At 42.7% G+C, this 22792-nt stretch overlaps 1 protein-coding gene across 2 annotated transcripts; it reads left to right on the top strand.

Annotated features, from left to right (window-relative positions):
* Positions 1-11446: 11446 nt before the first annotated feature.
* On the top strand, positions 11447-22034 carry LOC122028069. 2 transcript variants are annotated; one of them, XM_042587091.1, is made up of 7 exons: positions 11447-11666; positions 11741-11850; positions 12332-12521; positions 12635-12730; positions 14424-14549; positions 21654-21693; positions 21756-22034. In XM_042587091.1, exons 2-7 carry the CDS (start codon positions 11822-11824, stop codon positions 21821-21823), a joined length of 549 nt encoding a protein of 182 aa, XP_042443025.1. In that variant the 5' UTR covers positions 11447-11666; positions 11741-11821; the 3' UTR covers positions 21824-22034. The 2 variants fall into 2 exon arrangements, with proteins under 2 accessions (XP_042443025.1, XP_042443026.1); XM_042587092.1 differs by lacking the exon at positions 11741-11850 and having other exon boundaries at positions 11449-11666.
* The last annotated feature ends 758 nt before the right edge of the window (positions 22035-22792 follow it).

The following is a 22792-nucleotide window of genomic DNA, read 5'->3' as shown; positions in this document are numbered from 1 at the left end:
TTGGACTTTCCAACACCGAAGTCCGATCATCTGATCCATCTGGATTTTCCTTGCGGCTTCACTCACGGGACTTTCACCGCTTCACTCACGAGGATTTCCACATTGCCTAACATCCAGTTAGGACTTTCCCAGCCGGCTTCACTCACGGGACTTTCCACCTGCCTGGCTTCACTCACGGGACTTTCCCACCTGCCTAACATCCTGTTAGGACTTTCTCATTCACCTAGCTTCACTCACTAGGATTTTCACCGCCTCACTCAGGATTTTCCACATGCCTAACATCCAGTTAGGACTTCCCATTCACCTAGCTTCACTCACTAGGATTTTCACAGCTTCACTCACCGGATTTTCCCAATGCCGCTTCACTCACCGGGACTTTCACCTTCACCTAGCTTCACTCACTAGGATTTTCCCCTGGATTCACTCACTACGTCGGCTTCACTCACGGGACTTTCCCCTGCCAACTCCTGTTTGGACTTTCCCGTGCCAAGTCTCCATACTTGGACTTTTCGCGTGCCAAGCTCCACGCTTGGACTTTTCCGTGCCAAGTCCCCATACTTGGACTTTTCCAGCCAAGCTCCTGCTTGGACTTTTTCTGCCAAGTCTCCATACTTGGACTTTTCCCGAATCAGGTCAACCAGGTCAACCTTGACCTACGGTTGCACCAATAATCTCCCAAACATCTATTCTTGTCCCACATCAAGAATAGAACTCTCTCACGAGTGTCAAACATCAACATGCAACACAACTAGGTCAACCTTGACCTAAGGTTGCACCGACAATCTTCCCAAGTCAAACATCAAAATACAACTCGAGTCACGTCAACTCGAGTCGGGTCAACCAGGTCAACCTTGACCTAAGGTTGCACCAACACTTCTGACCGACGGTACTCCAATTTCTATGGGTACCACTGCCTCATTGCCATAAACCAAGTGAAATGGCGTCAGACCTATGCTTTCCCGAGGTGTTGTACGATAGGGCCACAGACTGCTTAGCAGCTCTTCCACCCAATTGCCTCCGACATGATCTAGCTTGACCTCAAACCTCGAACTATTTCTCTGTTAATTACCTCGGTCTGGCCATTGCTTTGAGGATAAGCTACTGAAGTGAAAGCTTGCGTTATGTCAAATCCCTTGCACCAGGCCTGTATTCTTTGTCCTTGAAATTGCCTTCCATTGTCAGACACCAGCTTATGAGGAATACCAAATCTGCAAAGGATGTTCTTCCACAAGAATTGAATGACAACATCTTCCGTAATTCGGGCCAGGGCTTCTGCTTCTACCCACTTAGAAAAATAGTCCATGGCCACCAATAAGAAGTGCCTCTGACCTGGTGCCATCGGAAATGATCCCACGATATCCATGCCCCATTGATCAAAAGGACAGGACACTATGGACGTTCTCAACAGGGCCGTAGGTCGATGGGTCAAGTTTTGATGTTTCTGGCAGGACAAGCATGTGTTCACCAACTTGTGAGCATTCCTCTGTAAAGTAGGCCAGAAATACCCGGCCAAGAGCACCTTGCGAGATAATGTTCGACCGCCTACATGATTGCCACAGCATCCCAGATGTATTTCTCGCAAGGCCTGGTCGGCTTCCTCCATACTCAAGAATTTAAGTAAGGGTCGAGAGAAAGACTTCTTGTAGAGCTGGTCCCCAATCATGACATAAGCATGAGCCTGCCTCCTTACCAATCGAGATTCTTCGGGATCTGGAGGTAAGATACCTTGCCGGAGATAACTGATCATGGGTGCCCGCCAATCAATAGTTGCTTCTGCATTGTTTTGCAAATCTATCTGGGCTATCAGAAAGGTTTGTGCTGTTGACCGATCCAGCACCCAAGTAGTTAAGGAACTGACCATCTTTGCTAATTCATCTGCCCGCTCATTCTCCGACCTGGGTATCTTTGTTACAGTGACCTCCGTAAATTCTGTCTTCATCTTCTCATAAGCTTCTCGATACATTTGCAATTTATCACAATTTATAACAAAGTTGTCGGTAACCTGCTGAGTCACCAACTGGGAATCTGAATAGATGATTACCCGAGATGCCTCGACATGCCGGGCTGCTTGCAGTCCAGCCAACAAAGCCTCGTACTCTGCTTCATTATTCGTGGCTCAGAAATTTAATCGCACAGCCACCTGAGTATATCTCCTTGAGGAGATATTACTAAGACCCTGACCCCGCTTCCATGATGATTAGCAGACCCATCTACATAGATCTTCCACGTTTCTTCAGGGCTGGTTTGATGTACCTCTGTTAAGAAATATGCCAAGGCTTGTGCCTTAATAGCGGTGCGAGGTTGATACTGTATGTCATATTCTCCTAACTCCGTGGCCCATTTAATAAGCCGACCTACAACTTCTACGTTGGTCAGTGCTCTTCCCATGGTGTTGTTGGTTAAGACTGTGATTGGATGCGATAAAAAGTAAGGTCGTAACCGCCGAGCCATAAGAACCAATCCGTAAACCAACTTCTCGAGTGTCGTGTATCGGGACTCGGCTCCCTTCAATAAATGGCTGAAGAAATACACTGGTCGTTGTACATTGTCATGTTCTTTAACAAGCACTGCCCCTACAGCCTCAGGGGTGGCTGACAAGTAAACCCATAAGGGTTCTCCTACAACTGGCTTAAAAAGAGAGGGAAGAGTCTCCAGATACTTCTTCAGCTCTTCAAAAGCTTTAGTGCATTCTTCATCCCACTGGAACTTGGAGGCCTTCCTTAGCACCTTGAAAAAAGGAGCGGCCCGGTCCGCAGATCTGGAAATGAATCTTGACAGGGCTGTTATTCTACCGACCAGCTTCTGGGTTTCTTTTAAATTCTGAGGAGGCTGCATATCCTTGAGCACTTGAACTTTTTCAGGATTGGCCTCTATTCCTCGCTCAGTCACCAGGTAACCCAAGAATTTTCCTCCTTTAGCCCCGAATAAGCATTTCAAGGGATTGAGTTTCAGCCCATACTGTCGGAGAGTTCTGCATATTTCCTCCACATCTTTGATCAAGTTTTCGGTCAGCGGAGATTTGATGAGTATGTCATCCACATAGACCTCCACATTTTGCTCGATCTGCTCCCGGAAGATTTTATCCATCATTCGCTGGTATGTGGCTCCGGCGTTCCTGAGGCCAAAGGGCATAACAGTATAACAAAAAGTACCGTCAGCCATAATAAAACTAACCTTTTCTTGATCTTCTCGGGCTAGAGGTATCTGATGATACCCCTGATAGGCATCCAGCATACATATTCTTTCGCATCCGGCTGTGGAATCTACCATTTGATCAATCCGGGGCAGAGGATAGCAGTCTTTAGGGCTGGCCTGGTTGAGGTCCCGGAAGTCTATACATACTCTCCACTTATTGTTGGGCTTCTTTACCAAGACTACATTGGAGAGCTAGGATGGGAACTGAACCTCCCAAATATGTCCTGCTTTTTTGAGCTGATCCACCTCGGCTCTTATTATTTTATTCTGGTCAGCTGAGAAATTTCTTTTCTTTTGTTTCAAGGGCCGGGAGTCAGGTAATAGATGCAACTTGTGCTCAGCCACCTTTGGCTTGACCCCGGGCAACTCCTCAGTAGACCAGGCAAAGACATCCCGATTGCGGATTAAACACTGAATTAATTCTTCTTTGAGGAAAGAGGGAAGGTCACTCACCACCCTGGTCAGACTTTCAGGTCGCTCAGCATGCAATTGTACTTCTTCCCATGGGATGAGTTCCTCAGCTATAGGAAGAGGCTCCTCTTGAACGACATGAACACCTCCATCCTGCATCCTTTGATTTTTCCGAGCTTCAACTCGGACTATGTCAATATAGCACCGCCGAGAAACCTTCTGTTCTCCTTTAACTTCTCCGACCTGCTCACCTACAGGAAACTTGATTTTTTGGTGGAAGGTCGAGACAGCAGCTCTAAATTCATGCAGGGCAGGCCTCCCTAGGATAACGTTGTAGGAAGAAGGGGAGTCCACTACTATAAACGTGCTCCTTCTTGTGCGCACCAGTGGCTCGGTGCCCAGAGATATAGCCAGCTTAATCTGACCCATAGGCTTCACTTCATTGCCTGTGAATCCATATAAAGATGTAGCTACTGGCTGAAGTTCAGCAGCATCAATCTGCATCTCTTCAAATGCAGTCCTAAATAAAATGTTGACCGAGCTCCCAGTGTCAACAAAAACCCGAGCCACTCGGCTATTGACAATGATGGCTTTGATAATGAGCGCATCGTCATGAGGCAACTCCAGGCCCTCCAGGTCTGCTGGCCTGAAGCTAATAACAAGGCCAGTAGCTTGCTCATGACTGCATCCGACGGCATGAACCTCCAAGCGCCGAACATGAGACTTACGTGCTCTCCCTTAATCTTCGTCAGTTGGCCCTCCAGAGATTATGCGGATCTCTCTGACGGCTGCATTGCCTCTGTTCTCGACCTCCCGTGATCCTTCTGGCTCTTTTCCCCGGCCAGGCTTATGAGTGCTAGGTCCTACGAGGTCGGGGCGAGGTTGTCCGACTTGTCTTACCCCCCTTTGTTCCTCCATCATCTTGATCAACTGAGGGGCTAGCTCAGGCGGAGGCAATCCCATCTCGGTAGCTCGCTTGGAGTCTCGAGCGAACTGAAAACAACGGTTAGTATCATGCGTATGTGACCTATGATAGGTACAGTACCGATTACTCCCTGGCCCTGGTCGAGGGATATGTACAGCAGCAACTCGAGGGGCAGGTCGAATTTCGGGCCCGGGATGAAAGACAGGTCTGACTTCCCGGACTCGCGATAGAGGTTGAGGGGGTGGTTGAGGCGCTCTTCTTTCTTGCTTGTTGGCGGAAGGAAGTGGTCTTTCGGCCTTCCTTCGAGCTGCTTGTGCTTCTTCCACCTTGATGTAGGAAGCAGCTTTTTCCACCATCTCATCAAAATTCCGGGCGGGATTTTTGATGAGATCTCTGAAGAACTCTCCCTCTCCCAATCCATGGGAAAAGACGCTCATCAAAATTTCTGAAGTGGCAGTGGGGACATCTTGAGCCACTTGATTAAAGCGGTTGATATAACTTCTTAGGGGCTCAGTCGACTCCTGCTTTAGAGCAAAAAGACAATGATCTATCTTTTGATATGTCTTACTGCTAGCAAATCGGCGCAGAAAAGCCATTTTGAAGTCCAGAAAATAGGTGATGGACCCTTGAGGTAACCCATCGAACCATTTTAAGGCTGACCCAGATAGAGTATTCAGGAAAACTCTGCATTTAACAGCATCGCTATATTGGTGCAGCAGGGCTGCGTTTTTGAATTTTTGCAAGTGCTCTTCCGGATCTTTGCTCCCGTCATATTCTCCGATCGACGGGGCTCTATAACCCTTAGGCAGTCTTTCATTTAGAATCCTGGCCGAGAAAGGTACTTTCTCGTCCGGATCTTCGGGGAACACCTCAGGTATGACAAGGGCCTTTCCCTTCTTCAAATCCCGCGGTTGTGAACTTTCAGCCATAGATGCTTGAGGCTGCTCCTTCTTGAGGCTTTGTGCTTGGGGCTCTGGCTGATAATATCCTATACCAGGCTCGTGATAAGGATGTTGAGGAAATTCTTCAGGATGCTTTCTTTTGGAACCCCGATCTGAAACAGGGAGGGGCTCCTTGGAAGCTTCAGCAGGGGCTTGTCGTGGTCGTGAGACAGTTGCCTGTCTCTCAGAGGCTGCCAACCTTTTGGCCTCCTTGAAGAGCTTGTACTCTCCAGCGGTCATAGTAACGTGAATGCGGCCAGACTCCTCCATCGTCACGTTCCGGAACAGGTTATTGTTTTCCCACAGACGACGCCAAATTTGATCCCGTCCGGAAGCTGAGTCGAATAAAGGCGGGCCTTGTTGTGCTAAAAGTTGACGGAGAGTCGTTGAGATGCTGAATCAGCGAGGTACCCCCTGGAAAGGTTTGCATGAGCAATCCTATAGAGAGAAACGACCAGGATGATGACGCTACTGCTTTGCACACACGCAGACTAAGCCCACGGTCGTTAGAAACCAGAAACCAGGGAAAAAGTCCCCGGGTCAGGCCCTCCGACGCTCAAGTCAGGTACTTTTCCCCCAGAAATCACAGAGAAAGCATGAAAAGTAAAAGACTGGTAAGAAATGACGAGTGAGCGTACCTGCGTAAGGGACAAAGCATCCCTTTTTATACTGCAACTGAGGCTTCTGGAACCTAACGAATGTCAGGGAATGTCGGATGTCAGGCTCTGTCTGGCTGTGGTCGACACGTGGCTTTTTCTTATAGGCTGGCAGAGGAACCAAGAGGAGTATGAGCCTCCCACCGTTAGAATATTCCCTGACGTGTGATGATTGTTCTCGACAAGTGGTTACGATTCCTTGCAGGTCTATTTGTCACGTAGTGTCTGGCCTCCTGACCCACCTTTGTCTGGGTCATTCGAAGCATGTATATCTCGACGACCTGCTGATTCTCGACCGCCTCTGCTTATTGTTATCCAAGGCAAGTATGTTCCGACCTGCACGTTGGGTCTAATTCCCGACCCGCATCTGCTTATTGTTATCCATGGTATGAACGTCCCGACCTGCACACTGGGTCGGTTCCCTGACCTACATCTGTCCGCTGTTATCCATGGTATGAACGTCCCGACCTGCACGCTGGGTCGGATCCCTGACCTACATCTGTCCACTGATCCATGGTATGAACGTCCCGACCTGCACGCTGGGTCGGTTCCCTAACCTGCATCTGTCCGCTGTTATCCATGGTATGAACGTCCCGACCTTGCATCCGACTGTTATCATCCATGGTATGAACGTCCCGACCTGCACTCTGAGTTCGCTCCATGACCTGAATCCGTCTGTTGTTATCCATGGTATGAACGTCCCGACTTGCACGTTGGGTCGGATCACTGACCTGTGTCCGTCAGTTCTTATCCATGGTATGAACGTCCCAACCTGCACGCTGGGTCGGATCCAGACCTGTGTCCATCCTTGTTATCCATGGTATGACCGTCCCGACCTCAACGCTGGGTCGGACCCCTGACATGCATCCGTTGTTATCCATGGTATAAACGTCCCGACCCGCACGCTGGGTTCGCTCCATACCCTGAATCCGTCCGTTGTTATCCATGGTATGAACGCCCCAACCTGCACGCTGGGTCGGCTTCCCGACCTGTATCTGTCCACTGTTATCCATGGTATGACCGTCCCGACCTGCACGCTGGGTCGGCTCCCTGACCTGCATCTGTCCGCTGTTATCCATGGTATAAACGTCCCGACCTGCACGCTGGGTCGGCTTCCCGACCTGTATCGCTTCATCGGAAGTCTTATTCGGTATACCCATCCAATCAATAAGCTGTCTCCCTAGTCGCACCCAATCCCTGATTATACCTGACCCATGGGTCCGATCCTCAATTGACTTTGGTCCTGTGGGTCGGGTCCATTTTCGATTCCCTTCGAGGTCAGATCCGGCCCACCTCGTAAATATTGTCCTTTGACTAGTCCCTCAACTGAAGCTTTGACTTTAGCCACGTGTGCCGGAATCTTGACCTCCTTGTAATTCTGATTCTTGACCTCCACGATGGCGTTGCCACGGAGGCTAGACTTTTGACCTCCAGGCTGGTGTAACTTTTGACCAGCCACGAGGGCTAGACTTCTGACCTCCAGGCTGGCGTGACTTTTGACCCTTCTGTAGCTTTGACTCCGTGCTAGATCATCTCACACACCCCATATTCATACACCGTATCAATAGCCAATGTGAAATTGCAGAGCGTTTGCCCTCAAAGTAGCTACTTGATATTTGCTTATTCGGAAACTAAGTTCCCATTTTTTATTTCTAGGAGTTGGGTAATTTGGTTTCGTAAGAGGTAGATTGGACTAATGCTCTGAGTTCTCAGGCCAAAGTAGGTGTGTTACCCATTTGGAAGTTATTCTCTATTGTTTCTTCTTTGATATTTTGTTTGGCTATGCCCATTTCCTCATAACTTGAAACTCTCAACTTTAGCGTCTACCTATGTAGTGCCTTTCCATGATCTTCCTAAGAGATAAAGCCTTCAGAAATTGTGAGGTGGAATGTGCATTGCCTATCTTTATTGATAAGTGTAGACATATCCATCACGGACACTCTTTTTTTTCTTTAATTCTTATGAAAAAAAGAGGTATAGTAGGAGATACTTCTACCTTACTCTTATTTGTAGCTCGATACCTGATTAGCGTTGACATCAGAAACTGAATGATATATACATTCTTGTTAGCAGATTATTGTTCTTGAAGATACGACAGAGTAATTAGTTATGCTCCTAAGAATGAAATTAAAGCTCAAGAACAAAAAGAATTTGATCCTCTTATGTTTCTTTTTTATTTTACTTTGTGATCAAATTTCCATAACTCATCAGTTCTCATCAGACAGGTTATTATCAACCCAAAGCTTAAAAACAAGAGCGACAAAACCACTTTGTTTTTCGACGGATGTTTGAGGTAAATTGTTCATTATTTAACTAATAGTACAGTAAGACATCCTTTTCTATTCTGTTAAAATTTTGATATACTTTCTTTCATCTGTGATCTCGTCCGGAGGCTGAGTCGGACGGAGGCTGGTCGAGGTGTCCCGATGGTTGACGGAAGGTCGTAGAAGATGATTCGGCTCCCACGGGTGGCTGACGCTGCCGCAGGACCCTGCACACACTCAGACAATCTCCCCCTTCACGTTAGAGACCGAAACCCAGGGAAAAAGTCCCCGGATCAGGCCCTCCGACGCTCAAGTCAGGTCATTTTTCCCCAGAAAGAACAGAGAGAAGAAGAAGGAAAACAGTTGCGGAAAAAAGTGACGAGAGAGTGTCTGCGCATACCTGCATACGAGGGATCCTTCGCCTTTTATGCTTCCCCCTTTTGGAGCCTGCCATCCTGTCAGAAAAAACGTTAGACGCTGGGCTTTGTCGCCTAGTTCCGGACACCTGGCGTACTGCTATTTGTTGTGCAAGCATCTTTCCGTTTTGGAACCTCCGCCTTCGTACATGGATTTTGTCTTGTAGTGGGGGACAGCTGGCAGACTACTACTGGTTATGAGGGCATCTTTTCGTCTTAGGAATCTCCGCTTTCGCCCGCAGTGTTGATATGTAATGACTCTCCTCGGCGGACCGTTGAGATTCTCCGCACCCGTGCTACTTAGCTCTTCCGATCCCTTGTGTCCGGCATCGGCCTGCACCCGTGGTTCGCATTTCCGGGCCTCCAACTTGCAGACCTGCAGCCCTAGCTGTCTAGACACAGCTACGCTGATCTTCAACCTGCATCGCTTCTGATCAGCTCTGCCGCTTCCGACCCATTGGCCTATACTTCCGATCTTTGAATCACAGGCTGTAGCTCGGCCTTCCTCCGGGCAACCCTGCTGATGCCGACCCGTGACTTGTGTTACTGACGGCTTCCCTCGTCTTCAGATGCTTGGCCCCCTTGATCGACCAGCCTGCCTGACCTCTGACCTATACACTTCTTTGAATCAGAAGCCGGTAGCTCAGCCTCCCTCTGGGCAGCCCTGCCGATGCCGACCCGTGACTTGTACCTCCAGTCCTTTTGAATCAAGGGCTTGTAGCTCGGACTCCCTCGGGACAGCCCTGCCGATGCCGACCCGTGACTTGTGTTCCGCTTGACGTCTTTCCTCGTCTTCCAACTGCTTTGCCCCTTTGATCGGCCAGCTTGTCTGCCCTCTGACTATCACACCTGCTTGCCTTTAACCGCCCCGTCAGCCTGTCCATTGACTGCCGCATCACCTTGAATATTGACCACCACGTCCTCTTGACTTTTGACCGCCATATAATCTTGACTTTTCTAACCCTTTCCTCATGAGCCCCTCTATTACCAACCGTATCAATTTGCTTGGACACTTCTTCATTATGTCAATTGTCACCCTTTACAGCTTTTAAGATCTTTGTAGTTGGACTGATGGTGATCTCCGACAAGCAATTTACTGATAGGTTAATCATGTTTTAGATCTATTTCATTCAATCATATGGACAAGCAAAAAACACATCAAGATGCATGGTGCTCGACTACTTTTATTTATTGATTTAATTTATTTATTTAGACTTAAATTCAACATGTATATGGGTGTCTTAGTATGCTGTTTTTCTTTTCCCTTTCTTTTGTCTATTGAAAATCTAATGATTAGCTAACAAATGCCCTTTTAGTATTGTTCTTTGTGACTAATATTTTTATTATTTTAATTAAAAATGATTCTTTATATGAAACATTCCATTAATGAAACCGTAAACCCTAAACTGCCAATGAAATATTGACGGTGTGATTATGTCCTTTGTTATCTTGCTTGTTAATTAATGAACAATGAAGTTGGTAATTAATTGTTTGATTGTTTTGTTATTATTTCAGACTTATATTTGTGTTAATATTTTGTTATATTATTTATAATTATTTTGAAGGTGTTGACTTATTGTTGGTTAATTTATTATAACAATAATGGATAAGGAATCGATATCAAAAAAATAGACTATCATGTGTGAGTTTAATATATTGATTATGTTAGAAAGTGTAGAATCTGTTTATTGAATTTAATGTATTTATTATGTGAGTTTGTTTATTATCTTGAGTTAAATATATAGATGTTGTACTTGTTGTTAGCTTAGTTTAATTTATTGATTATATGAGTTACTTTATTTTAATTATAATGTAATAATTGTTTTCATCACAGATGAATGTTGAAAAAAAATTAAAAGTGAGGTTTCTGTTTTACTAAAAAGGATACTCATATATTTTCGAGAAGTTACAGTATTATCCGACAAATTTAATTCAAGAAGTGAGATAGGTTGGAACTAATATGTATATCTAGTATATAGGATTTTTATTTTTATATATACTTAACATGGTGGTAAAAATGAATATGCTCGTCCTCAGCGCTCCCGTCAATCGATTCCAGGGTTGGAGGAGATAAATCACGGACGGCTACTAGCCTTTGAATAATGACTAGCATATAAGGGAGATATTTTATCTCGACTTTGTCGAGATTCGAACCCCAGATCTCATGACGGCAACACTTCATGCGCTAGTCATTGGACCTATCAGACATATATTTAGAGTTTATGGATTATGTGTATATAATTTTTATTTAAATTGTATGACATATTTCTAGATCAATTATAAGAAGATTATACTTTCATAATATTTTAATTGATGTTATTTATAAAGATTAATTAAATAAATTATGATTTAAATATAATAGATAATTTAGATCGTTTGTGTTTGAGAGATAATTGAATACTTTACCGTTGTACCGGAGCCCCCGAGGCCGGGTAAAACGCATAAAGAGTTGCATGATTTGTTAAAAGTTTACCTTCAGAATATTTATACACTTTGTAATTCAAATTTTAATTATTATTATAATTATAACTATTATTATTATTATTATTATTATTTATTTGAGTGTTTTAGAGGTAAGGGTTCAAACTGAGTGATATTTGGACGGTTGTGATGTCACGCTCCTTCAGCTCACGGCCCGTCCTATTTTGAAACACTCCTGCACTCGACCGCCACTCTCGAACTGCTCGACGGTCGAAGGCAGAAACCCTCGCAATCGCTTTCCTTCCACACTCCTTCCTCCTCTTCCTCCTCTTCATCGTCATCAAGCGGCAGTTGGGGCTGCAGGTGGAGGAGAAAGAGTCTCTAGAATCACTCCACGAAGCCCTCGCTGCGACCCTTCAAATCCGGATCTTCTCTCGGTACGTACCCGAGCCTGGAAGGGGATCTATTGCTTGCTTCATAATGTTTCCCTCCTCGCTCTTCGTGTCTACAGGATTAGCCGGAAACTCGATTCTCTGTGTGAAATCATGTTTTAGTTTCTCCCTTGCTTCCTATCCTGGTGTTGGGAAATGCAATGGGTTTTCAGAGTAAACTGCATACGAGGTGATAATTTGGAATGAAAATCAACTAGCCGTGTGTCAATTTCTTTGAGATTCTTTATAGAATTCATTTTCTCAGTACTCCTTAATTAAATGTTGTTATTTGGTAATATTATTTCATCTCAATGACATGCACTGATACACGTCTTAGTTTTTGTCACTAATTGGACTTTGCTATCGGTTTGTCAACTTATAAATTTGTGACTATTTTTTTTTATAATCGTGTATGCCCTTGAGAAGATTATGTAATGAAGTTTGAGGATGTGTCAATGGTTGGTGAAATATGATTGTCTACACAATCTATGATTACTCAAAAAACTTTGCATCAGTCATTTTTTTCCCTTTGAACCAGTTAAATATATGATGAATCAAAACTAGTGATTTTTCACACCTGAAATTACACACATCTTTATGCAATGGCTATCTTGTATCTAGCAGTTGATAATGTTTGGTCTGTTGGACATTGGTTGGCTTTGATAAACCAGATTGGATTCTAAAATTTGGCAAAGGCCAGAGCAGCACGAGGAAGGTATAGTGATGGCAGACCTGTGGCGACACCACCATCATCACCCAGCGGTGGATGATGTGATGAAGGTCTTGAGCAAGGCAAGCCAAGAACTTATCCTCGTGCAGTGCCAGCTCGACCAGGAGTTCCAACAATCGTACCCAGACGGCGTTAGTCTAATCAACAAATCCTAGATACCAATATCAGTTCACTGAACCAATAACTAAACAGTTTCCTTTATTTATTTGTTTGTTGATTTGAATACTTTTTCTGTGGTTCATAGGTTAATCCGTGCAAGATTGTTGCTCGGATCAAGAAGATCCAGGAGGACTTGGTTTCACTGAAGGAACTCTGCCGTGAGCTTCTTGCTGAAAAGCAGGTACATTTTTCTTCCATTTATCCCACCACTTAACATGGAATAGTTGATTGAATATAAAAATTATCTTGGAGAATTTATATTAAATGATTTAACTACCTAGCTTTCCTTAGTGCTAATGGGAGTGGATCTATCTAGATGGATGGTGTGATATCAGCATGAAAAATTATTCTATCTCTTTGGAGGAGTAACAAGCATCAATACTTTTGCGAGTTAGTTATGAATTTAGAAATTACATGGTTCTAAGAAGAAAAACCCCTGTAATGGGTAGGTTTGAACAAACAAAGTAGTTGTGTGGGTCAGGCTTTTTCCTTATGCTTTCTGCCAATTGCAGTGAAATTCAGCAGTATGTGTCAGTGGTAATTCGGAAGAATTTTTAAGCTTGGCAAAGTAGCAATCAGGATGTAAAGTTTTTTCCTCTCCAGAAACCAGTTAATCAGTAAAAGTCATATTTCATATGTAAGGATGAAGGGTTGGTGAGCGCACAATTTATGTGAGATCCGTATGTACTTTATTTCTGTTAGGCTTCAATGCAATATTGTTCATTATTTTAAAGAGCCTGCACATGCTTATAATACTGTATCCACTTTTGTATGCTTAAGGACTATATAGGTTAAATCAATCCCTATTCTGTTAAAATCTAAGCCATGTCCAAGTTAATAATGAGTTAATTAATGATTTTTGCAAATTATACAAATAATAAGCATATTCTATATATTGCTTACGTCAACTCGTAAAATTTGTTTTATGTAAAAATTATGTGGATCGGTTAACATACATTGTTATATGCCATGTCTTTTGTGTTGCATGTATTTCTTAGGTTGATATGTAAAATATTTCAAGAGTTATTGATCGTCTAGGATGATTAATTTATTTATTAATTGATAGATAAAATTTTGTTTTTATTGATTTCTTTAGTTGTTTAATTTGATATTTTATATAGATGTATACTCATATATATCCTTCACATATGGTGATATGCATTTGGCAATATAAGGTTGAATGGTGACTCAATCATGTTCTATTAGCCTGCAGTATCTAAGCCCTTGATCTTCTTAAGATTCACTATAGTAAAGTGTGATGAATACTTGTTAGATTTTGTTGCTGCACATTGAAGGTCTATCTATCATATGGTTTGAGCTGACCTTTCTTCAAAAAGTATAGATTCTTGCAATAACTAATAAATGCTAATGAAATCTATAATCACTGTTTTTCTAACAGGATTTGATTGACAAAGAAAGAAGATTGATATGTATAATATTTCATTTGGGGTTATCAATTGCCTAGGATGATTAACTTATGTATTAAGTGATAGATATAATTTTTTTTTATATTGATTTCTTTAGCTGTTTAACTTAATACATTATATATATGTAAACTCATATATCTTTGACACATGGTGATATGCATTATTAGCAATATAAGATTATTTTTGAAAAAAATATGGACAACATATACACCATATTGAATGCTGACTTGATCTTGTTCCATTAGCCTGCACTATCTAAACCCTTGAATGATCTTCTTAAGATTCAGTATAGAAACGAATGTGTGATGGATATTGATTAGATTTTGTTGCTACTCATTGAAGGTCTATCTAATATATGGTTTAAGCTAACCTTTATTGAAAACAATGTACATTCTTTGCAATAACTAATAAACGCTAATGAAACATATATCACCATTTCACTAATAGGATTTAATTGACAAAGCAAGAACAGTTTTGGCTGGGCAAAGACATTCACTGCAGCTGTTATTGTCTTCTTCTGGTCTGCCATCCCTGAAGGAATCTGATGACATTGCATACTCAAATTTGAACCAGGTAATATTCGATGTTATTGTTTCTTCATCAAAACAAGTTTTAATATACCCTTTTTGATGTCTCGTATTTGGTTTTCTCTTAAGCCTTAGAAGAAAGTCAAAGTTTTGTTTTCTAGTTTTATATTAGCTATGCTCTATGTATATGTGATTCCTTGCAAGCATATATCATGTAGACATTAACCCCTATTTACTTGGGAGGGCGGAAACAAAACTATGGAAACATTTTCACAGATTATTTCATGAAAAGGGATGGATTGTTTATCTTTTTCTTTGTTTATATATTATAAAATAATGGATGGACGAATTCAAGAATATTTTTAGACATTTTTTCCTCTACCCCAATAGGCAGAACGAACTTTCGTTCTTGCCTTACTGCTAAATATCTCCCAACGGTTTCGACCCAATACACGTGGTTTTCTTTTGAATATGGTATCAAAGCCAACCCTATTTTCTTAAGAAAACCCTAATTTCCTTTTTAAGTTTTCTCCGCTGTCGCTACCAACCCCGCCGAGCTCTCTCTTCTCTGTGCTCAAAATCCCTACTTGCATACCTCAAGCGCCGTCGCGACCGTCGCTTCGCCTTGCAAGCTGCCGACGCCGCAGGTCATCCCTCCTCGGGCGGCATCAACAAGGCTGTCGTCGAGTCCCTCCCTTTCTTCCGCTTCCCTCTCCCTCTCGCGTGTTCCCGCAATCGGAGCCGCCGACCTCTCCGCCTCCTCACGCGGGCATTAGCCGTCGAGCTACAGTCGCCTCTCAGCCGGCGACTCCCTTCTCTCCTCACGCGAGCACCACAGCCGCGGCTCTTCTCCGTCGCTGACACCACAACCTAGATCAAGGCGTCTTCCCCTGCGACCCGGCCTTCTTCGGACTAATTCCTTGCTGCTCCCTGTGCGTCTTCCCCTGTGACCCGCCAGAGCCACATCAACTTGCCTAGAAGGTTCTGGGGATTGTGTTCTCGCTGTACCTTCTTAGCTACATTGTGGGAGAATCTGAGTTGGAAGCCGATAAAGAAGGTCGAAGAAGTTGCTCCTTGATGCATACTCTGGTTTAGCTTTGGCTGGTTGGAAGTGAGCAGGAGCTTCTTCTGTATTCTGCACATGAACAGACACACGTTCTATTGATGTCCTTCTATCCACTAATAGCTCAAGATCAGCACAGAAAGGCAGTTTAGTAGCATTCTCTTGATTTTGAATGGAGCCATCTTTGCTGTTTACAAATACGGAATAACCAACACAAACATATTTGAAGTTTGAGAGGGCGGAGAGTCCAACCTAATCAATGGCTACATCCGACGTTCCAAAGCCGGATACCTCAATCTTTACCAATCACATCATTGCACCCCTCTCTTCCGAGCAGTTGGATGGTAAAAATTACGTCTCTTGGGCATCTCACATTGAGCTTTGGCTTGTTAGACAGGGATATGAGACACATCTCACTCAAACTGAAGAAGATGTTCCAGTTGTTGATCGGCCTCTATGGAAGAAGGTTGACGCTCAGTTGTGTTGTATTATCCGAACTACCATCCATTCATCTCTTAGGAATGTCTTCCGTACTTACAAAACCTGCAAAGACGTTTGGACACAGGCTCTGATACCATGTTCAAAAGAAAACCACGTGTATTGGATACCACGGGTTAGGCTTTTTATAGGAAAGAAGTATGTACATAATTACAGAAATACCCCTACAAATATATTACTTATTCTAACACTCCCCCTCAAGCTGGAGAATATAGATTATATGCACCAAGCTTGTTACATATGTAGTCAATTCTGGGACCTCTCAGTGACTTAGTAAATATATCTGCTAGTTGATCATGTGAATTGATAAAACTAGTAGATATTTCTCCAGATATGACTTTCTCTCTGACAAAGTGACAGTCAACTTCAATATGCTTTGTCCTCTCATGGAAGATTGGATTTGAGGCAATATGCATGGCGGCCTGGTTGTCACATATGAGTGACATTTGTGTAACCTCTCCAAATCTTAGTTCCTGAAGCAACTGTTTTAGCCATATAAGTTCTTGATTGGCTATAGCCATAGCTCGATATTCTGCCTCTGCACTGCATTTTGGCACAACATTCTGCTTTTTGCTTTTCCAAGAAACAAGGTTACCTCCAACAAATATACAAAATCCAGAAGTAGATCTTCTATCAGAGGAGATCCTGCCCAATCTGCATTAGAATACCCCACAACTTGAGTATGCCCTTTGTCTTCATATAGAAGACCCTTTCCTGGTGCACCCTGATATATCGAATAATGCGAGTCACAGCATCCCAATGTTCTTTGCACGGAGAGTTGAGAAACTGACTTACTACACTTGCTGCAAATGAGATATCCGGACGGGTGACAGTAAGGTAGCTTAGTTTTCTTACTAATCGCCTGTACCGTTCAGGATCTGAAAGAGGCTCCCCCTGATTTGGCAGGAGCTTGACATTAGGATCCATGAGATTATCGACTGTCTTTGAGTTTAACATTCCTGTTTTTTCCAGAATATCCATTACATACTTCCTTTGGGATATAATGATCCCATCTTTAGACTGTGCCACTTCTATCCCTAGGAAATATTTGAGTTTGCCGAGATCCTTTGTCTGAAAATGTTTGAAAAGATGTTGTTTTACTTGTGAAATCCCAAGATGATCATTTCCTGTGATGACAATATCATCAACATAAACCACTACATAGATGCAACCAGTAGATGAGTGGCGATAAAAGATAGAATGATCAGTTTCGCTTCGAGTCATGCTAAACTGTTGAATTACGGTACTAAATCTATTGAACCATGTGCTGGGTGATTGCTTGAGACCATATAAAGATTTCCGCAAGCGACATACAAGATCAGAAGACTCCCCCTGAGCAACAAAACACGGAGGTTGCTCCATGTAAACTTCCTCGAGCAGATCACCATGTAAGGATGCATTTTTGATGTCCAATTGATGAAGGGGTCAATGACGAATTGCAGCAATAGACAGAAAAAGACGTACAGAAGATATCTTGGCAACAGGAGAAAAAGTGTTTTCATAATCCAATCCAAATACCTGAGTATAGCCTTTAGTGACGAGACGGGCCTTAAGTCGATCTACCGTGCCGTCTACACCAACTTTCATCGTAAACACCCATCGACAACCAACCACTGACTTCTCAGGAGGTAGAGGAATGAGGTTCCAAGTCCCACTGCTCTGTAAGACACTCATTTCCTCAAGCATAACCTATTTCCATCCGATGGGCAAAGACATCACCTGCAGTCTTTGGAAGAGAAACAGACGACAAGAAAGACAGACAATAATAATAGGATGGAGAAAGACGATGATAGCTTAAAGAAACATAGTGAGGAGAAGGATTGCGAGTGGAACGCATACCCTTTCGAAGTAAAATAGGAACATCAGAGTCAGGAGATGGGACCGGAGGAAACGACGAAGGACTTGGCTCCAAAGATGTGCCCACAGCAATGTCAGTGTTGGTCGGCGGCAAAGCAGAACGAGGACGACGCTGATAAACCTGCAAAGGAGGAGACGAGGCTGGAGATGATAGAGGTGCCTCCGGAGGACAAAAGATAGTTATTGGTGCAGGTGGAGAGGGAGAAACCTCGGACTGTGAAGCGGAAGGCCCAAAAAAAGAAGCTGACTCAAAGAATGTGACATCAGCAGAGATGAAGTACCGACGAAGAGTAGGGGAATAACACTTGTACCCTTTCTGAGACCGTGGGTACCCAAGACACACTTATGAGACCGGGGAGAGAGTTTGTCAATGCCGGGATCAAGAGCACGAACAAAACATATAGAACCAAAGACTCGAGGTGGTAAAGGATGAAGAGACTGATGCGGATAAAGTACCTGATGAGGTATTTTACCCTGGAGAGTGGATGAAGGCATGCGATTAATGAGATAACACGCAGTAAGTACGACATCACCCTAAAACTGATGAGGGACATGAGAATGGAGAAGAAGAGTCCGAGTGGTCTCAAGGAGATGACAATTCTTGCGTTCTGCTACCTCATTCTGTTGAGGGGTATGAGGGCAAGACGTGCGATGCAACACACCATGAGATGTCAAGAAGGTACGAAACTGAGTAGATAAATACTCGTGTGCATTATCACTTTGCAAAGTTCGAAGGGAAGTACCAAATTGAGTTTTTATTTCAAGGAAAAAGGATTCAAAAATAGAAAACAATTCTGAACGATCCTTCATCAGATATAACCATGTATAACAGGAAATATCGTCTATAAAAGTAACAAAATATCTTGACCCCATTGTAGAAGAAACACGACTCGGACTCCAAACATCAGAATGAACCAAAGCAAAAGGAGACATTGCCCGACTCTCAATGCGAGGAGAAAAAGAACTACGAACATGCTTACCTAATTGACACGGCTCACAAGATAAAGACTCTAAGTGAGAAAGACTAGGATGTAACTGTTTCAACTTATTAAGACCTGGATGTCCCAACTGAGCATGAATAAGAAGTGGAGATGCCACCGTCGAACCAACAAAAGAGGGTTGTTGAAGCCGATATAGGCCATGAGACTCACATCCGAAGCCAATCATCCTCCTCGTCCTCCGGTCCTGTAAGGAAATAGATGTGTTAGTAAAAGAAATGACACAATCAAGAGGTCGAGTAAGTTGACTTATCGACAATAAATTAAAGGGGGCTCCGGGAACATAAAGAACATTATGAATGGAAAGAGATGAAGAAGGATGAACAATGCCAATACCCTGGGATTGAGTTTGGGAACCATTGGCCATGGTGACCATTGGTAAATTACCAGAAGTAGTGATAGAGGAAAATAGAGATTTATTACCAGTGATATGATCGGTGGCCCCAGAATTAAGAACCCAAGGACCCGAAGAACGAGATATGCCAGCAAAGGAAGTACCAGCGTGTGCAATGGGAGCAGTGGAACCAGAAGCCTGACGATCCTCAAACCATTTCAAAAAGTCAGTATAGGAAGGTGTAGGAGTCGGATCAGGTGTTAACTGTGAAGTGGAAGCTGAAGAAGCAACAAAACTCTGAACAATCTGAGCAGCATGAGGAGGATGACCATGTAGACTCCAGCACTTATCAATCGTGTGTCCCGGTCGGTGGCAATGATCACACCAAGGACGTCCTTTGCCACCTTTGCGAGGTGGAGGTCCTTTGTGTCGAGAGACCAAAGCTGATGAGTCGACAGGAACGGAAGAAGGCATCGTCAAGACTTTGGTTGGGACACAGAGAAGAGTCACCCAGGTATTGTCCATGGTAGCTTCTGTGGGGCTGCCCAAGATCTGATCACGGACATGAGAATAATCTGTGGGCAGACCATATAAAGCCAGAGACATAAAAAATTCTTCCGATTTTCAAGCTCTTCAACAGGAGTGGCCGCAGGCGGTAGCAATTCATTGAAGTCACAAAGAAGGCTAGAGACTGAACCCAGATAACTTGACATTGAATCCTTGATCTGATGGTCACTGAGGATGGTCATGAGATCTTCACAAACCTGATAGAGTCGCCGAGAGGTGTTTGTAAAGAGTTTTTTTCTTCCTTTGATTCCTTTCTTCGGGAGCCTTGGCGCAACGGTAAGTTGCTATCATGTGATTTGATGGTCATGGTTCGAGTCAGGAAACAATCTCTTGCAATGCAGAGAGACTGTGTACAATAGATGCTTCCTTGGATCCCACATTGAAGGGAGCTTCGTGCACCGGACTGTTTTTTTTTTTTTAATTTTTTATTCCTTTCCTTCTTCAATCCACACCTTGGATCTAACATCAGCTAAGTACACAAAGTGGATAATGCATGATCATATGATAATTTAGGTGTTGTTGGCCTATATTAGGAAAAAAAATGAGATAGAGATATAACATATAACTATCAGCATATGAGGTTACTATAATCTGGAAATGCTTTTTGTTTTCAGTTTAGTCTTTGAAAATAACGTCTTGATGCTGTATTTTTTTTTGTTCACTCTGGAAATTTGCACTGAATTTCTTATAAGTATGAGATTGTCTGTTAAATACCTCACCTCCTGTTTTTGAAGTTCATTTTCTTGTTTTAGATAAAAATTATTTACTTGTAGCTGTGGTTTACATATGCTACTTTATGATATTTGGCTATTCTCAATCCTTTTGCTTTAGTTTGTTAAAACAGAGTGCCTTATCTGATTCAATGTAAGAACTCAGATTACTTTACACTTTTCTATAACTTTCAAGAACTGTTCATTATTTCAATCTGCAATTTTGATATATGGGAACTTGTAACATTAATCTTGATTTCATAAACATTCGGCAGTAAAATTTTGTAAGCTACCAACTTCCAAACTCAATAAGCTTTCTCAATCCATAAACACAGTCTTATATTACTCTTTTTTGTATATTTTTTTTGGGATAATTTTTTTACTTACAATTGGCAATTAGGTGCTAAGGTCATATTCATCAGACTTATGAGAAATGCATTACATACTCTTTATCAGATATCATTTATATATGCAATCTATTAATACATGTAACACTTAGGCATGCCTTTTAATAGCATTGTAATTTTTTATCACAAAGTTGCATTGATTTATTAGTTAAATTTGAAGATGTATGAGATTTTACATGTTTACATTGATTAGTAAATAATTGGCAGTCCCACACAGACGGCTTAAACAATCAGCTACAATACAATTGCTGCGAAGTGTGAAATTTTTCTCTGTATTATATGGACATTGTTCAGTAGGGCTATGCTAGATGGACTCCAGTATAGGTATCTGGCACGGTGGGGAACTAAGCCTACACATGGTCGCTTCAATAAGTTTTTATACATCAATAGAAATATTGAGTGTTCACTCGGAGTCTAGGTACTCGATGCAGGTATAGAGGGGATAAATGAAGGTCCAAGTACCAAAGTTGTAGTAGATGGTGAAGTCTTCATAGAAGGAATGACTCGTATAGTTTGTGTATGTAGTATCTGCTTTTAATTATCTATGTATCTCATATTACTGGTAGTTTTTTTTTTGCATAATCTCACTTGTTTTCCTCGAAGTCGAAACATTCTTATGATTCTCCAAGTTATGAATCATCTTTAGACTGCCTATTAACCATTTGGGACCATTCTCCTGGGCAAAACAAGTTCACTTGTTTGCAATATATTTATAGGTAATTGATGAATGGACAAGTCAAGTGAGAGCAAAGATTGGTAAGCTTCTTCGTTTGTATATTTTCTAACAGATAGGAGGGTGATATACACTATTATTTCAGGTGATGAGAATGGCACTGATGAGGACATAAATCAGATGCTTTTTTCCGCACTTGTTCAAGATAACTGAGGACATAAACCAAGAGCTGAGAAGCACTTTGCTAACATTTTTTCTGTGTGGATGGATGATGTATTTTCATGCTCTGAAACTTGGAATGCTTGTACCCAGTTGACTTACTAGTCAGTAAAGCCTAGCTCTTGGCAAACATAACTTGTTTCTGCAGTAAAGTGTATCACTCATAATCACCTTTTTGCCTTGTAGTTTGTCATATTTGAGTTTATGATTCCTTTCTTATAGAGCGTGTTGGAAGATGAAGTCTCCTCGGGACGGTCTAGTGGCTAGCGTATGAGGTGCTGTCACCATGAGATCTGAAGTTCAAATTTCGGTATAACTGAGGTAAATACCTTCCTCATATGTCCGTCACTATTCTAAAGGCTAGTAGCCACTCATGATTTACCTCCTCTATGTTAGCACTATAATGGGTTGGCAGAGGCGCTGGAGCAAGCATATTCGCCTTGTGCCACCGTGTTGGAAGATGACATCTAGTTAGAGGCATGCAAAGAGTTAGAGGCGTCAAAACTGGTTGACTAGGCCTGGGCAGGACAACTTGAGCCCAATTGATTTATTTTTTTAGTGTGTCAAGTTGGACCTGGCTTAGTTTGTCAAGGGTCCTGCCAAGCATGACCCGTAACTTCAAGTTGACCACCAAGCCTAACTCGGTTGACCAAATATTGTGACTTCACAATCGTCGCAACCTCCTTTGTTTGCCCCTATCTCCATTGGCAATTGACTCTGATGCTCCTCAATGCCCCCTTAGTGACATCTATTGAGCAATGTACTCAAGTTGTCACTCAATATCCTCTTGAGGGGGCGTTGATGGTTTTTACATCTTCCATTGAATTGACCTACTTCACACAAACAGTGTATCCTCTAGCTTCACACAAGTAGTCAAGGATTCAAATTGACACATCGCTAATCACAAAATTTGATGCTCTTCTCTACGATGGAACTTGGAGTTTAATTCCCTATGCTATCTTT

The sequence above is a fragment of the Zingiber officinale genome, chromosome 10A (genome assembly GCF_018446385.1).
Source record: "Zingiber officinale cultivar Zhangliang chromosome 10A, Zo_v1.1, whole genome shotgun sequence".
Classification (NCBI taxonomy): Eukaryota; Viridiplantae; Streptophyta; class Magnoliopsida; order Zingiberales; family Zingiberaceae; genus Zingiber; species Zingiber officinale.
This window is presented reverse-complemented; position numbering and strand designations above follow the sequence as displayed.